The sequence below is a fragment of the Ctenocephalides felis genome, unplaced genomic scaffold (assembly GCF_003426905.1).
Source record: "Ctenocephalides felis isolate EL2017-DRISC unplaced genomic scaffold, ASM342690v1 CF-g0.4_SCAFFOLD_03570, whole genome shotgun sequence".
Taxonomy (NCBI): Eukaryota; Metazoa; Arthropoda; class Insecta; order Siphonaptera; family Pulicidae; genus Ctenocephalides; species Ctenocephalides felis.
The window spans coordinates 26,831,709-26,851,309 of NW_020539724.1; the positions used below are offsets into that span (position 1 = coordinate 26,831,709).

General features: G+C 31.5%; 1 protein-coding gene across 1 annotated transcript; it reads right to left on the reverse strand.

The window, feature by feature from the left end:
• Positions 1 to 4,749: 4,749 nt before the first annotated feature.
• On the reverse strand, positions 4,750 to 5,471 carry LOC113383691. The gene is made up of 2 exons (XM_026621941.1): positions 5,387 to 5,471; positions 4,750 to 5,320 (listed from the first exon to the last, which is right to left on the reverse strand). Exons 1-2 carry the CDS (start codon positions 5,404 to 5,406, stop codon positions 4,750 to 4,752), a joined length of 591 nt encoding a protein of 196 aa, XP_026477726.1. The 5' UTR covers positions 5,407 to 5,471.
• Between the last annotated feature and the right edge of the window lie 14,130 nt (positions 5,472 to 19,601).

Sequence of the window (19,601 nt, forward strand, 5' to 3'; positions counted from 1 at the left end):
ACACGGCGTAGTACAAGGTAAAGTAGAAGGATTGTAAGGACGACTTACGCAAGAAGAGCAAATACAGGAAACTGAAAGCCGAAGCAAAAGTTTGGAATGAAAAACACATAAACAAATGTAAAAAAGTGGAGGCTAATAGTAATGGAAACGATTGACGAGGAAGTGTAAGCAAATCATTGATTTGTGGTGGTTCTCACACTATGAACCTGCCTTCAGGCGTACTACCATTTATCATTATTATTCTCTTTACATTTCAAAGGTTACTATTGGTAAACCTCAGAAAAAATTGATGTATGTATGTGTGTGTGTAGTATGTATGTATGGATCAACTGATTTGAATGATTTAAAAAACATTAGGTTCCTATTGACTGGAAAACGTGTTGATTAGTTTCAAAAATTCAGTGCAAAGAATGGAAATCAATTTTTTTTCAAATCAAAATAAATTTTCAGGATTTTAAATCAAAATAAATTTTTAGGAAATTTCTTTAAGGCACGATGCAAAGCACCACTAGTTTTTTGACAGAATTATAAATTGTCTTCAATGGAAGAATAGAATTAGTACTTACGAGACCTTCGCTGGTTAGATTTTTATAGGTGCAGTCCATATTACAACATGTTCCTTGTGCCGGATGACATTGAGCATGCGGTTTGTTGACTTTACAAGAAGCGCCCGGATAGCCTCTCGGTACACAACAAGGATCCAGACTGTGACAAGATATTAACAGTCCACAATCGCAATCTTCTCCACGTTCTACTACACCTTATGAATGAATGATAAAATATATGAGTATATAAAATTTATTTAAATTTACGGAATCTGAATTTAATCTTAGATTTGATTAATATTGAGACACAAATTCCAACTCATTCTGCATAATGCCGTAAACGTTCATAATCAAATCAAAATTTATTAATTTATTATAAAAATATAACAATGCATATTCACTACCGTACCAACAAACCAAACACATGTGTAAAAATATATAAAAATAAACTAGACTAACAAGGAGAACCCCAGGCTTACTCTTCTGGAATTTTCATGAAACTTTGCATGGTGAAAGAGTTTGTAGTTAAACCGAAAATACTTTGATTAGATTCGAATTACCAAGATACTAATTTTACGATTAGGTTTAAAAAATTGTTAACGCATAATTTCATTGTTTTTAATATGTTATGTTGCGAAGCTACACAAAATCATACCATTGCCACAATATGGCTTAGAAGATTCATGTAAACATTGAGCACGGAACTGTAGCACATCTTTCATTTTTGATCTACTGCATTTACTGAACATATAGTGTGTTGTTATATTGCCAAATCGAGATGTGGGTGCCATTAAATAATCTCCACAATCGGGTGTATCGTGATCACTTCCAAAGCTGTGTCCTATAATTTTCAACTATCAATTAACACACAAATGTAAATATATATTGTTGTGCATCCCTGCTATAATTTAATAATTAATTTAGTATTACGTTGGACATAAATGAATTCTAGTATATTCTGTAGCAAGAATATTTTACTTCATGGAAATATTATATTTCCTTTTTCAGTACATCCCGAAATTCATTCATACGAATGCATCTGGTTAATTTAGCATAAATTTTTCTCGTGAACAATTATTCTGAAAGGATCTGTGCAACTATTCTTAACTAAGCATTTTAGGTTTAATTGAAATTATTAAAACATAAAACAGGGCAGTCTGCTGTCTGTTGTCGAGCCGGCAGCATCTTCTAATGTAGCTTCTAAAATAAAAAAGTTTAATCGTGTTTTCAATCATTTGCTAGTCTTCTGTGAACGTCATTATAATTTAGAATATTTTATGTAAATTTTATGTAATAAACGTAAATGGAAAATCATGTGTGAAATGTGTTTAATTGTGAAATCCCTAATACACAACCAGTTACCAATTTATTTTTCTAACATTTTGTGATAGCGGTATTTTCTACCACATTTTAAAGCAAATTATTGCTACTTGCAAAAACGGCGTTATGAAATAAAACTGTCAAGAGTACAATAAAGGGCTGAAAAACAAAGCCTTACCAAATCGGACAGAAAATTGTCGCACGGTTACAGGAACAGAAGTGGATATCAAAGTTAAAATATTGAAGTGAAATATTAAAGTTGAATTATTGAAGTTGAAATATAAAAAAATTATTTATTGAAATGAATTTTTTATCAATCATTTCTATCTTAATCTATTTTAATGATTCAGTATGTTCATTAAAACCAAGAACTCTATCGTTATACCAAATTAGTCGTCTATTTTTAATTTTAACAAACGTCAAATAAACTACTCATTTTCTTGAAATTTGGTGAATTTTTAAAATTAAACTACTTGTCGTAAGGGCGTAATATTTCAATAAGTTGTATAAGACATTGATATATATCGCCAAAAAAAGTTCCACAAAAATCGGTTTCAATTTTTGTTTCAACAGTTAATAACAAGAAAACGGCTCGGTAGATTTTTACCTAAAACGAATCAGTATTACTCCCAACTAATATCTCTCGAACAGTTTTTGATTTTTTAAAATCGATTCGGTAGAATGAGCTTAAATGTGGACAAAAAGTTTAACACTTTTTCTCAAATTATAAAGAGACGGCTCTGCCGATCATCGTACAAAACTGAAAAACGATAATCCTCATCGAGATACATCAAATGGTTTTTAAATTTTTGAAATCGGTTCAGGCGTTTTTGAGCAAACGTCGTGAAAGTTCTAATTTTGACAAATGCCAAAAAGACTATACTAATTTTTGCACACTTTGACGAATTTTTAAAGCTAAACGAGTTGTCGTAGGGCCGTAATATTTTAGTATGATCTAGAAGACTATGGTATCTACCGCCAAAAAATAACCATAAAAATCGTCGAGTTTTTTTTTCAAAAACTTTATTACAAGAAAATAGCGCGGCCGATCTCTACCAAAAACTAATCAGCACGATTCCCAATCAATATTTTTCGAGCGGTTTTTGAATTTTTAAAATCGATTCAGAATTGCGGGCTAAAACGTAGACGAAAAATTTTTCACTTTTCTCCGATTTATGAAGAAACGGCTTAGCCGATCGTCGCACAAAACTGACAAATAATAGTCCTCATCGAGATACATCAAATGGCTTTTAAATTTTTTTATTTATATTTATATTTATATTTATATTTATTATATATTTATATTTATTTTTGAGAAAACGTCGATTTACGGCAAAAAATCTGTGCGTGCACACGCACGCACACACATACATACTTTTTCCAAATTTTGTCTCATTCGATTCAGAATGGCTTGAAACATCGAGAAAACATAAAATTAGCGAATCGGCTTTTTTGATGAAAACATAAACTTCTCCTTCGGGAAGTAAAAATGAATTTTAATTTCGATTTTCGGCCCATTACAATAACTTACCCTACGGGAAGTTAATAAGGTTAATTGTACATTATGTTTCATTTGTGCAGTTAAGCCCGGTGCACACGACGCCAGTTTTCATGTTGGACAGTTTTTGTTTGTTTGTTACTCTAGCAACGACATGATAAGTCATAATTTACGATCTTGCGCGACATAATTTGCGATCTGGCCTGCTAGATTTCATGCATTCACAATGGCGGTATACTCATCATAATTTCTATATAAAAACGTTGCCTTAGCAACATCGGAATTTGATTTCATAACAACTTATGTCCTCGCAAATTCCTGCCGTATTTTAGGAATAGAGCATGTCCTATTCGGCGAGAGATGAACTATCTCGTGGCCGATACCTTCAGTGTCCAATAGGAAAGCTGTATTTTGTCACGGAAATATCAATGCGTACTTGATTCATGTACTTCGATTTTGAAAGCGTTTAGTTTTTATTTTGTAAATAGATATTTGTGTATATATAGCGAACGCCGGCATGAATAAATGATTAGTTTAGGAAACGCAGTTCAGTAATTTTAAAATATTCAAATTTCCGAAAAAATTTAAATATGCATTTTTTTTCAAATTTTCGTAATTTTATCTGAAATATCAAAAAATTTCAAAATTTCCAAAATATTGAAAAAAAAATCAAATCGTTTTATTTTAAAAATTTCGAAATTTGCAAAAATACTCAAAATTAAAAAAAAAACTAGTTGGTATTGGTATTTAGCCTTCAGGCAATTTACCGATATGTGTACATAATCAACTGAATCCATAATGGATAAATTAATTTATCAGTAGTAAAAAGTATTCGAAGTGGATTTATTACACATTACTGAAAATCGAACACGTCAACCCGGTCGGACTATTTTTAAAAGCAAATTTTCAAAAATCAATAATTTTTATAATTGAGGCAGGTTTTTGTAGGACTTTAATGGTTTAGTATGTTCATTAAGATACATCGAATGGCTTTTAAATTTTTGAAATCGGTCTTGAGTTTTGAGAAAACGTCGATTTACGGCAAAAAAATCTGCTCACACACACACACATACTTTTTATAAATTTGGTCTCATTCGATTCATAATGGCTTGCAACGTCGAGAAAACGTAAAATTAGCGAATTGGATTTTTGATGAAAACATAAACTTCTCCTTTGGGAAGTTAAAAATAAAATTTGCGAACCTTTTTAATATTTTTATATCAGTATTAATCATCCGATAAAAAATAAATAGAGCACGTCCTATTCGGCGACAGTAACTATTTGGTGGCTAGTACTTCCAGTGTCCAATAGGAAAGCTGTATTTTGCCACGTGATTCAACACATGTACTTGATTCGTGACCTTGGGGTTTGGCAATTGTTCGGTGTTTAATATATATCCATTTTTATGCCTAATAGGCTTGTATGAAAGACGGTTGAATCATGCATACGGCCGTTTCTTCCCACATCAACAAACAAAAATTTATAATCTGCATCGGCAAGAGCTAAGAGTACTATGCTGTCATATCCTTTATAATTTCTGTATTTCGAACCATCACTTCGTGATGGACGAAATCTTATATGCTTTCCATCCAATGCCCCTATGCAGTGAGGAAAATTCCATGTTGTCTCAAATTTGTGTGCAACAGCTTCCCATTCTTGTGCTGAAGATGGAAATTTTATAAAATGATCTTGAAGAACGGTTACAATTGCTTCAAGAGTTTCTCTAACGATTTGGGATATGGTATTAGGTGCAATTCGAGTTGAATAACTAATGTCTCTAAACGAATTTCCTGTTGCCAAGTACCGAATTGTAATACAAAGCCTGTCTCTCGGTGATATAGCTTGCCTCATAACTGTATCCTCTTTCTTTATATATGGTGTTACCATTTCCAACAAATCATTCCAAATACCATTTTCCATTCGCGTGTAATTTGAGAAACTGGCCGGATCTTCTGCACTAAAAACATTAAATATAACAATAACATTACGTTTTATCAACTTTCACTAATTAAAATTAACTCACTCTAGTTCATTAAAAACCATATTTAAGGAAGTCGTTTGCTGGTCATGCCGCAGCAACCAAGAACGACTCCATAGCCGTTTACGTCTTTCCTTTTCTTCCTTTTTTTTTAAATTATTAAAGAACTGACAATAACTGCAGTCCTTTCGACACGATCGTTGTCAGACATTTTGACATTTGAGGTTATAGCGCATGCAATAATTTAGACATATATGTTACAGCATGAAATTCAGGCGCTAAATTCTTGCGCGCCAGAATTTAAATTACAGACAGAAATTATATTTCTAGAAATACTGGCGTCGTGTGCACCGGGCTTTAGTTATATTTGTAGTCACAGGTAATTACAGGGTGTTTACAGAAGTCGGGTTAAGGAGTTGAAGTAAACCCTTTCGTAGTGGGGAGTGCAATGCTAAAATATAATAAGTAGCAGTCATTGCAATACCCCAGAAAAGGGTTTTCAACTTCAACCTTAACTCGTCACAATATGTGAATGATAAGATATAATATATAAATAACTAGGATTATCGTGGCCGAGGTCGTTAACGCGCGGACTGATGCGAATGTGGCTACCGATTTCCCGCAATCTCACATCAAGCAAAGCGATAGATCAAATTATGTTTCCAATTGAAAATGTGACCATATCGGGCACTGCGGTGTGAAATGGAAATGAGAAATACTCTCACACTACTTCTTTCCTGAATCAACTTGGAGTTTAACTCAGCTCACACACCTGGCTTAGGGCAGTACAACATTATTATTATTATACATTATTGAATAAATAACTAACCTAATTCGTGTGCTAAAGCCATATTATTAGCTGCTTGAGATATTCTTTCTCCTGTATCCATAATAGTGCTTACTACTAAACAATTAAAATTAAGACCGTCTAAAGTTGGCCTCTCGCACATTCCACCAGCTTGAACTTTTCCTGCAGATCTATCCGCCATTGCTGTAAAGCTAACAATGCATAAATAAATATAATGATCACTGTTAAAGTTATAATTGAGAATTAAGCTTTTTGTTTATTAATCTCACTGAAGCCAGTTTTATTATTTAAAAATAAGTTTGCTGACCTGAGACCCACCGCATGTTCTGAAAATCTTCTCGCAGTAAAAGCTATACCAATGCATACTCCTTCAAGGGCGCCATATGTAGACATTAAAAATAAAAATTCTTTACCATTAACTCCTGTTAATGGTAAGCGCCTGAAACAATTTGATAATTTGATAAATTCAAGTTATTACATTTTCGACCTTATTAGCTGATGACTAATTTGTTACTCTTTTTAAAGTAATTTTTCTATGATTTATGAAAAATGAAACTATCAGATTGGCAATTAAGTAAGTGCAGATTTTTGTTAGAAAACCAAAGACTGTTTTCATGCAACTGAATAACTTTATTTTGTAATGTCTATGTCTATTTTGATCATTTGATGACTTCTTGTCATCTTTCAAGCAGTATCACTATCCTAATTTTATAAAACTTCGGGTTTTTATTAGGAAAAATCTGAACCAGTTGTAGATTGACACGATTATAATCTGTGAATTGTTCATCACTCAAGGAGTTTTGTAAAGATCAAAACAAATAATATTCATATATATATATATATATATATATATATATATATATATATATATACAGTAGGGGCCAAAAGTTTCCGGACACATGAAAAAAATCTCATTTTCTGAGTTTTAGCTATATTTTTCATATAAAAATAAATTTATTCAAGTTAGTTTTATACATTCTACGTAGTATTAATATTTAGTGATTGATTTGTAACCAATTTGTGAGAAATGATAGACTAATTAGCAATGAAAATGTTAAAATGTCACTGCAGTCGATTTTCCTGAATATGACCACCCTTTGCTTTGATCACTGCAGCGCATATTTTTGGTAATCTTTCCACGAGTTTTTGCAATGTTTGCGCAGGTATGTTCTTCCAGGACTCGTTAAGGCAATTCCATGGAGGCTGGTTGGATGCAAATCCTTCACGCGGCGTTTAAGCTCGTCCCACAACAGTTCTATTGGATTAAGATCCATTATTTGAAGTATTTTTTCGTCTTGTTTTCGACAATACTGACGTCGATGATTTCCGAAAAGTTCGAATTTTGACTCATCCGTCCAAACACTGATTTCCATTGACCGATGGTCCAATTTAAGTGGGTTTTGGCAAATTGCAATCTCTTTTGTTTATTTACTGTTCGCAGAAGTAGTTTTTTGATGGCAACACGACCAATCATACCTTTTTCTCGAAGCCGGCGCTTGACCGTTGTGAGTGATATGGCTCATTTAACCGTTCCATTGATTTGATTGCATTGCTGATGTTGTATATCTTGTCATCGACTTTATTTGAGGTTTTCCGAGGTCGACCAGATCAAATTCGATCAGTATTGATGCCTGTTTCATGATATCTTGCCACTGCATTTTGTGCTGTACTTTTAGGAACCTGTAGTATTGGTGCAAAATCGCCTGTTTGTTTCAAAATAACAACTTGAGCTCGCTTTTCAGACAATAAATTCTTCAAAAATACTTCAAATAATGAAGTGGCCTGCACAATCGCCGGATCTTAATCCAATAGAACTGTTGTGGGACGAGCCTAAACGACGCGTGAAGGATTTGCATCCAACCAGCCTCCCTGCACTGTGGAATTGCCTTAACGAGTCCTGAAAGAACATACCTGCTCAAACATTGCAAAAACTCGTCGAAAAATTACCAAAAATATGCGCTGCAGTGATCAAAGCAAAGGGTGGTCATATACAGGAAAATCGATTGCAGTGACATTTTAACATTTTCATTGCTAATTTGTCTATCATTTCTCACAAATTGGATAGAAATCAGTCACTAAATATTAATACTACGTAGAATGTACAAAACTAACTTGAATAAAATTATTTTTATATGAAAAAAATAGCCAGAAACTCAGAAAATGAGATTTTTTTCATGTGTCCAGAAACTTTTGGCCTGTACTGTGTATATATATGTATATATATATATATATATATATATATATATATACATACATACATATGTAATAAATTCGAAATATGAATAAACAGCTCTCTCTTTGCACTAATTCATTAAATAATATTAATTTTCAAACATTTCGAGGCTATCCTCTAGCGTTATCAATTTTTGAGTTGGGCCTGTTCCTTCTCATTCTTATTTGATATTTCTTGACTCACCGTATTGACCTTCAGTCGTTCAGAGGTTTTCAGTCGACACAGTTCGTAAGATACGTGCATTTAGTAAAGAACAAGTTGGAAGAGTTAACACATCATGTTATTTTAAATATTCATATTTTAAAATTTTAGATTATAACACACTTTGACGTGTGTAAAATTAATATTATTTAATAAATTAATGCAAAAGAAGTGCTATTTGTTCATATTTCTAATTCAATATTTAACCGCTCAGAATACATTTGTTATATATAATATATATATATATATATATATATATATATATAATTATTTAATTCTATATTCGCTATGAATATGTTTTATAGACTAGCTTATTTGTTCTTACTTAAATTGATAGTGGTTAGATGAAGGTGATGTGAATATAATGATTTTTTCGATCATAAATCCCACATTATCTGGAAAACCATCATCATTGAAATCAGCATTTCTAAAAATAGCATCTGCTTCTGCCACAGTCACCATCATCCTAGTTATTGCATCATCCACATCGTTTTGATCCAATTCAACATATGTGTGATCGGCAATAAGCACTAATCCACATAAGCGGCTAAATTATTATCGAAGTAATATTTTTTTAGTAATATTATTTGATTTTATTATAATTTATTGTTTTATTATAATTTATAAAGACTATATCAAACTTAAACTAAGCGCATAAAAATTTAATTTTAGATCTAATTTGGCTTTCATTATTATGCTGTCTAAACCAAATGATTTTAGGAGATTCAAACACAATAAAACAAACTTCTATACAACTATATTCAACAAAATTTTCAGCTAATTGATCATTGTATTTAAATATTTTGTTGCTATTTTTCAACTTTGTCACCTGTTCGTTTTTAACCCACAAGCGGGGTAACTATTTAATCAATGCGATGCAGGTTAATTATTAGGTTGAAAAAAAATTATAATAAAATTGCTATTCTAACTTTTTTCATTTAGTTGAGCTTTAAGCTTGCTGTAACATTTTTTTTAATAATATATTTTGAGATCCACTGACTATATTTCTAAAAATAAAGATAAATATGCTGTAACTCACACGTAACTTTTTCTCTACCGAATCAAGTAATAATAATTTCATAACTATTGTTCGTTACGCTTACCTCTAATATTATATTTAATAGCTATTTTAAAGAAATTAACATGTTACTAAAATAATTCTTCTTCTTTCTAAAATAATAGCAAGAGCAAACTGTCAAACTTTGCATACTATGAAAAACTGGGAGAGCACAAGACTGAATTAATCTTAAACAAAAGCAAAAGTAACAACTTTACAGCTCAGAGAAAAATATTGGATCCACTTTTTTTTCTACAAGATTGCGAATGACATCATAGAATCACTAGAACTATTAACAAAGATCGAATTTGTCACACCTAGACAAGAACTTCGATCAACTAGAATTGTCAATACAACTAAATCCTCAGAAGATACGTGCACAACAGTCCTTTAAACAAATTAGCCAAAGTAGTCAAAGAGTACTGCAAAAAGGAGTATTGCGAAAGTTTGAACTATTTCAATGCTCGTCAAAACGTTTTGGATACCAATATAAAACAAAAACTAGCTGTAAGTGGAATTCTGTCTTAAGGCAATTAAGGCATCGTGCCTTAAGGCAAATTGCTGCAACTTCCCGTACCAAAAATTATTATATTTTAAAAACGATTAACATTTTTGAAAAAATTTTACTTCGAAAAAATTAGATTTTTGAGAAACTATAAATTTGACAAAAAAGTACTTTTTTAAAAAAAAAAAATTTTTTGAAAAGAAAAATGTTTTTTTCATTTTGACATATTTTGGAAATTCTGAACTTTTTTTTCAAAGCAATCGTATTGCTTGAACTGCATAGAGACGAAATGTCAAAGCGCGCAAGTGCCGCGCCGCCGCCCGACGCATAAGCATTGGTACGGATATATATGATATGCATATATCTAATGATCATTTTTAACCGCCGAATGGCATTTTTTTTACTTTTTTTATTAGATCTCCGAAACCGCTAGACCTGTCTTTATGAAAACTTGACCAATTCTTCAACTTGTCAATACAAGTGAAATGTTTTTTAACTTCCCGTAAGGCAAGTTATAGTAATCGCAAAAAAATCGAAAATGAAAATTTTTATATATCTTTACGTTTTAGAGGTTTCTGAACATTTTGGCATACCTTAGAAAAAATGGATGTATGTGTGTGTGTGTGTGTGTGTATGTATGTATGTATGTGTGTGTATGTATGTGCGGATACAAATTTTCGTCGACGATTTCGGGAACACGGATCAACCGATTTGAATAATTCAAAAAACATTCGATCCGTATTGATAAGGAGACGTGCTGATTAGTTTTTGGAAAAGGCAGGTCAAGCCGTTCCGAAGATACGGGGCAAAAAGTTCCGAAAACGGTAACTCAGTTTTTAAGAGAACGGAGCGTCCGATTTTAATAATTCAAAAAACATTTTATTTGTATTGACAAGATGAAGAATCGATACAACTTTCATGAAGGTAGGTCCAGCGGTTTCGGAGATATAGAGGAAAAAGTAAAAAAATGAGCCATTTGGCGGTCAAAAATGATCATTAGACATATGCACATCAAATTATCAGACATTTTATAGAGATTTTAACAATAAGTATACATTTTGTTAACATTCCTATCGGTTCCGTACCAATTCTTATGCGTTAGACAGCGACGCGGCGCTTACGCGCTTTATATTTTGTCCCTATGTAGTTAAAGCAGTACGATTGCTTTGAAAAAAAAGTTCAGATCTTCCACAATATGTCAAAATAAAGAAAAAAAATTTTTTTTTCAAAAAAAAAAAATAATTTTTTGTCCAATTTATAGTTTCTCAAAAATCTTATTTTTTAACAGTAATTTTTTTTCAAAAATGTTAATCGTTTTAAAAAAAAATAAGAATTTTTGGTACGGGAAGTTCCAATGGGCACGATGCCCTAATTGCCTTAAGACAGAATTCCACTTACAGCTAGTTGTATTATTTAAATCGGACGCTCCGTTCTCTTAAAAACTGAGTTACCGTTTTCGGCACTTTTTGCCCCGTATATTCGGAACGGCTAGACCTGCCTTTGCCAAAAACTAATCAGCACGTCTCCTTTTCAATACGAATCGAATGTTTTTGAATTATTCAAATCGGTTGATCCGTGTTTCCGAAATCGTCGACGAAAGTTTGTATCCGCACACACATACATACACCCACACACACACACATACACACACATGCACACACACATACATCCATTTTTTTCTAAGGCATGCCAAAATAGTCAGAAACCTCTGAAACGTAAAGATAAATAAAAATTTTCATTTTCGATTTTCTTGCGATTACTATAACTTGCCCTACGGGAAGTTAAAATAATATGTGCAATTAATTATTATATTATGTTACTAAAGTATTATACATAAAGTGAGCAAATGTATATTCTTTTATATTATATGTAAGTATTCAAATTTTATATTAGTAGATTTTTAAGTTATACAATTATTAGTATAGTGTTACAAATTTACTGTACATATTCGATTGGCGTATATAAATCAATAAATACATAAATAAATAAATAAACTAGCTGTAAGTGGAATTCTGTCTTAAGGCAATTAGGGCATCGTGCCTTAAGGCAAATTGCTGGAACTTCCCGTACCAAAAATTATTTTTTTTTAAAAAACGATTAACATTTTTGAAAAAAATTTACTTCGAAAAAAATAGATTTTTGAGAAACTATAAATATGATAAAAAATTACTTTTTGTTGAAAAAAAAAAATTTTTTTTTTGAGAAAAAAAATTTTTTTTTGAAAACGAAAAAATTTTTTGAAAAAAAATGTTTTCTTCATTTTGACATATTTTGGAAATTCTGAACTTTTTTTTAAAGCAATCGCACTGCTTGAACTGCATAGAGACGAAATATCGAAGCGCGCAAGTGCCGCGCCGCCGTCTAACGCATAAGCATTGGTACGGAACCCATAGAAATGTAAAAAAAAATTATACTTATTGTTAAAATCTCTATAAAATTAATAAATCTCTATAAAGATATATAAAAATTTTCATTTTCGATTTTTTTGCGATTACTATAACTTACCCTACGGGAAGTTAACTAGTGGTGTATGGCATCGTGCTTTAAGGCAAATTGCTGAAACTTCCCGCAGCGTCGAGGAATTTTAATTGTTTTCAAATAGTTTGTTATAAATACTGTTACATTGTATAATATTTATAAGAACTATAAACTGAATTACAAAGTTAAAGTTATTTATTTAAAGTATATAACTAAGCTTTAGAACTATATCCTAAATTAAAATTTAAATTTGAATTATTTTCGATATACAAAAAAAAAATATGAAAAAAAAATTGAAACATTTTTTTCCTATATCAATTATTTTGTGAAAACAAGCAGAAAGCTTTTTGAATCAATCAAATTGGATGCTTAGTTATCTCAAAAACTGCCATTTTCTGCACATTTAGCTCCATATCTCCGAAACGGCTAGACCTGCCTATGCCAAAAACTAATCAGCACATCTCAATATGAACCGAATGTTTAGGAACAAAACAAGCACACACACATACATTTTTCTGAGGTATGCCAAAATGTTCAGAAACCTCTGAAACGTGAAAATATGCAAAAATAAAATATATAGTGTCTCCTGCAATAAAAATTCTCATCGCAAATCAACGTCAGTAACATTTATTATCATAATACAAAAAATATATAGTGTCTCTTGTAATCCAATTCACGTAACACAAGGTTTTGTTTCAACTAACCCATGGTGTATTTTTTCAACGTAAATAACAATTTTTATCATAATACAAATAAAAGATATAGTTTCTTCTGTAACACAATTTACGTAACACAAGATTTTTGTCAACTAACCCCTAGTGTATTTTTTACATTAATCAATATAATAATTTAGCAATCACCATAATTGTTGCACATTATCAAAAATTGATAAATTTGAAACGAAATGAGAAATATACAAACCTGAAATTAGTAGACAGTGACAACGTCGATATATTGATATATCGATAATAATAACGCAAACCAAAATACAAATTGATATTACCTATCATAGCGCTTCTGCACACTTGTATACTGATTCGGGTAATTTACGTGTTCAACTAAGAAAAAAAGTCTCGTTAAAGATCCTATTGAATAAAGACTGTTACTCCTACAATAAACCCATTTAGAATCACTACAATTTTATCTTTGTTTACATCATGCCTGTGTAAAGTTTCTGGTGGTCCTTTTTTTCACAATCATATGTAAGTCAGTTGGTTCTTTTTACCCCACCCACGTTTGAGTTTTTTTGAGATTATATAAAAATATGGTTGAATCTAACCTAAAATTTGCAATACATTTTATAAAACAATTAAAATTATATCGTAAAATCTAACAACGAAAGAAAATTTGTAGGGTGCGGTGGACAGATCTGGGCCACAGGTTGGAGTGGACCACCCTAATAACTATAAGACTAGTAAAATGTATGTCGAACCACGCACATATTTATTATATTTTGATACTTGCTCAATTTCAAGAAGCATTTTGAGGTTATAAACCTACTCTTGCGCTGTACAGAGAAACGCGCTAAGAATTTCGCCGAGAAAGTTTTTATTCTTGTACGTTCTGACGAGATTTGCCATCAAATTTTCACGAAAAAAATTAGGTAAATATACAATATATTATATAGACATATAATCTTTGAAATGCAGAAATCAATTTGCAGATTGTTTACATTGTGTTTTCGTGGGATGCATATGAAAAAAAGGCGTTTGTAGATAGAAGTGGGACACTATTTGTGGGCAGACATGAGCTACTTGAGTAATGCAGTTCTTTGCACAGTAAAGTGTTTTATTAATTATTAAATCGTTGTATTCACTTATTTATAGAAGCACGTGCTGCTTCTGCCGCGACTTCTTTGTTTTTAGAGGATGAAATGATACGTTGAAAAGACAAGTTGCTAACCCTAGTAGCATCAAAAGCAATGCGCCTCAATATTTTATTTATTTTTACTTTCTTCATAGCAATAATCAATTTTTCATTTCACAGGAAACTCACTTTTTGGGAGTTTCCTGTCTTTTTTCAAGAGGCATTGTGACTGAAGAGATAAAAATAAGTGAATAATAAACAGCGTCAAAAATCGCAAGTATCAGCGAACGTTTCCAAGAACACCAATACTTCACAATCAGATGTAAAAAAGGCAAAAAAAGAAATTCTTTGGTTTCTTCAAATGCTGACGTCGTTTTCGCATGATTTTCAATAAATTGATGCCGGGAAAGCTGACCAGAAAAAACTCCATCCAGTGCGATAACAGACCTTTCTCAGTTGAAGTGCGTCGATATGACCAACTGCACCGACTTCACGTGCACCTAGAATCTTGAATGTTGCAAAATGTTTTTTCATCAATTTTATCATTCCAACTTTACTACCCCTTTTCGGACATTAAATAAACATTTTTACTGAAGGCACTGTTTTCCCAATTTTTACTCTTCATTTCGTGTCAACGATTTTGAATTTCGTAAATTTGACAACTGATTCGTAATCAGTGTATTTTAAAACTCTCAGGACAAGAATTTGAAGCACATAGCTGCATTTTTTCAGATAAAAATGTAGGTGTCCCACTTCTCCCTACATTTTCGGAAAACACGGTAAATCGACTTTTTTGCCATTCAAATATAGAAATACTTCCGAACATTATTGCAACCATCTGCTATGATAAAATGTTGCATTTTGGAATACCCTTGCAATTAAAAAAATATAATATTTTCATTTTTAACCATTTTAAAACCATAAATAAAAACTTTGTATATGGAAATTTTGTTATGGAATTTCAAACATGATGATTTATCTTCTGATAGCGACGTCGTGAGAATCAAGGTGATGACCAGGTATACATGCTTTGCCCCTTACTTTCAAAAATTAAATTAAAAAAAATTTTAACTTTACTTATTTTTGAGATAACGATGGTTGACCTTTTTACCCGCGGACGTTTCAGCTCCGATCCACCCTATATGAAAAATAATGTTTCTAAAGTTGTATTTTTATTTTTATTGGCTTCCTCTTATTATACAATGAGCCATATACAATACATTTTTACTCAAATATTTTCTATATAATTTTAAGTATACATATTTATATTTTAATTATTGATCTAACTAAAAATTCATATATTACTCTATAGCAGGGCTTCTTAAAGTGGGGGACGCGAGCCCGGGGGGGTCGCGGGACTACTATGGAGGGGTCGCAAAGATCTGATACTATTCTATCATTATAAACAAAATTTTAAAATTAGTATTATTAGGCCGACTATTTTCACGATAATTTATGGCTTCTCAAGCTAAGCTATTTGGCCAATATTTTTGATAAAATCAATGATATGAATTTATCAATGCAGGGAGTCTGCATTAATATGTTTATGTTAAAAAATAAACTTGAGGCCTTTGTTAAAATAATTCTTATATGGAAAAACAGAGTAGAAAGTGGATCGCTCGAAATGTTTCCATTTACTGACGAGTATATAATTAGTAACAATATTTCAAAAAAAGATACTCCTATAACAAAAATTATAGTTAATCATTTGAAGAATATGGAAGTTTATATCCATAGGTATTTTCTCAATGATATCGATACACAACAATGAATTTGCAATCCATTTTCAATTGAAATGGTAGAAATTAATTTCTCAAACTTAAAAGCACAAGAAGAATTTACCGAATTAACATGTGATACTACCTTGCGACTCAGATTTTTTCAAGTGTCTGTGCATGAATTTTGGATTGAAATCAAATCAGAATATTCCCTACTATCGGAAATGGCAATAAACAAATTACTGCCATTTTGTGCAACATATTTATGTGAATCAGCCTCTTCTACATTAACTTCAAAAATTTGATAAAATCAAAATACCGTTCAACTTTAATATACGTTGAAAATTTATTACGATCTGCACTAACTTAAATTGAGCCTAAATTTAATTATTTGTGTAAAAATAAACAATCACATTCATCACATTAATATTGCTTTATGTTATTAATAGGTTTTCATTGAAAAATGTTACAAAATTTTATTTTTTCTATTGAATATTTAGATATAGTTTTATGTTTTCTTATAAAGAATTTGTTACAAAAGTTTATTTTTTCTATTGAGTAAATATATATATATATATATATATATATAGTTTTATGTCAACGTTTCCAATTATAAAATATATAACATGAATGGGTATATATTCTTCAATCCTTATTTTATTTACATTGTAAAATAGTGCGATAACGGTTAATATATATTTTATTAATTGGAGGAGGGGGTCGTTTAAAATTTCCTAATCTTGAAGGGGGTCGCTATATAAAACAGTTTAAGAAGCCCTGCTCTATAGCTATTCTTATTACAAATAAAAGATTGTATTAGATTATTATAAAGAAAAAAAATCATTCAACTAGTGGTTCATACCTTAGAAAAAATGGATGTATGTGTGTGCGTGTGTGTATGTGTGTGTGTGCGTGTGTGTATGTATGTGCGAATACAAATTTTCGTCGACGATTTCGGTACCTCGGATGAAGCGATTTGAATAATTCAAAAAACATTCCATTCGTATTGATAAAAAAACGTGCTGATTAGTTTTTCGCGAAGGCAGGTCTAGTGGTTCCGAAGATACGGGGCAAAAAGTGCCAAAAACGGTAAATCAGTTTTTAAGAGAACGGATCGCCCGATTTGAATAATTCAAAAAACATTTTATTTGTATTAACTGAGTGAACAACTGTTCAAATTTTTGGAAAGGCAAGTGCAACAACTTCGGAGATATGGAGGAAAAAGTAAAAAAATGAGCCATTTGGCGGTCAAAAATAAACATTAGACATATGCACATCAAATACTTAGATATTTTATAAAGATTTTAACAATTAGTATAAATTTTGTTGACATTCCTATGGGTTCCGTACCAATGTTTACGCTTTAGACGGCGACGCGGCGCTTACGCGCTTAGATATTTCGTCTTTATGCAGTTAAATCAGTATGATTGCTTTGAAAACTAGCTGTAAGTGGAATTCTGTCTTAGGCCACACCGTTCGGAATTCGAAGTTGCGATATATGGGAAAAAAACTAAGAATTTTGAGACCTTTCTAACGATGTATAATACTTCATATGTTTTCTTTACAGAAATATCGAATCGTGAGGAGTATTGCTCCAACCTAGCCGCACTTTGCATTTTGACAAGTTAACATCTACACATATTAAGGCAATTAAGGCATCGTGCCTTAAGGCAAAATTGCTGGAACTTCCCGTACCAAAAATTATTTTTTTTTAAAAAAACCATTAACATTTTTGAAAAAATTTTACTTCGAAAAAATAAGATTTTTTTTTTAAGAAACTATAAATTGGACAAAAAAATTACTTTTTTTTGAAAAAATAAATTTTTTTGAAAAAAATTTTTTTTCTTTATTTTGACATATTTTGGAAGATCTAAACTGTTTTTCAAAGCAATCGTACTGCTTTAACTGCATAAAGTTGAAATGTCAAAGCGCGTAAGCGCCGCGTCGCCGCCTAACGGATAAACATTAGTACGGAACCCAAAGGACTGTAAACCAAATTCATACTTATTGTCAAAATCTCTATAAAATATCTGATAATTTGATGTGCATATGTCTAATGATCATTTTTGACCGCCAAATGGCTTTTTTTTTACTTTTTTCATTAGATCTCCGAAACCGCTAGACCTGCCTTTATGAAAATTTGATCGGTTCTTCACCTTGTCAATATAAGTAAAATGTTTTTTGAATTATTAAAATCGGACGCCCCGTTCTCTTAAAAACTGAGTTACCGTTTTCGGAACTTTTTGCCCCGTATCTTCGGAAGCACGTCTCCTCATCAATACGAATCGAATGTTTTTTGAATTATTCAAATCGGTTCATCCGTGTTCCCGAAATCGTCGACGAAAATTTGTATCCGCACATACATACACACACGTACATACATACATACATACACACACACACACTCACATATATATCCATTTTTTCTAAGGTGTGCCAAAATGTTCAGAAACCTTTGAAACGTAAAGATATATAAAAATTTTCATTTTCGATTTTTTTGCGATTACTATAACTTGCCCTACGGGAAGTTAAAAAGTTCAGAATTTCCAAAATATTTCAAAACTAGCTGTAAGTGGAATTTTGTCTTAAGGCAATTAAGGCATCGTGCCTTAAGGCAAATTGCTGGAACTTTCCGTACCAATAATTATTATTTTTTTAAAAACAATTAATATTTTTGAAAAAAAAAATACTTTGAAAAAATAAGATTTTTGAGAAACTATAAATTGGACAAAAAATTACTTTTTTCGAAAAAAAATTTTTTTTAAAAAAATAATTTTTTAAAAAAATTTTTTTTTGTTTTTTTTTGAAAAAATTTTTTTTTTTATTTTGACATATTGTGGAAGATCTGAACTTTTTTTCAAAGCAATCGTACTGCTTTAACTGCATAGGGACAAAATATAAAGCGCGTAAGCGCCGCGTCGCTGTCTAACGCATAAGCATTGGTACGGAACCCGTAGGAATGTTAACAAATTGTATACTTATTGTTAAAATCTCTATAAAATATCTCATAATTTGATGAGCATATGTCTAATGATCATTTTTGACCGCCAAATGGCTCATTTTTTTACTTTTTCCTCCATATCTCCGAAACCGCTAGACCTACCCTCATGAAAATTTTATCGATTCTTCATCTTGTCAATACAAGTGAAATGTTTTCTGAGTTATTCAAATCGGACGCTCCGTTCTCTTAAAAACTGAGTTACCGTTTTCGGCACTTTTTGTTTCGTATCTTCGGAACGGCTAGACCTGCCTTCGCCAAAAACTAATCAGCACGTCTCCTTATCAATACGAATCAAATGTTTTTTGAATTATTCAAATCGGTTGATCGGTGTTCCCGAAATCGCCGACGAAAATTTGTATCCGCACATACATACACACACGCACACACACACACACACATACATCCATTTTTTCTAAGGTATGCCAAAATATTCAGAAACCTTTGAAACGTCGA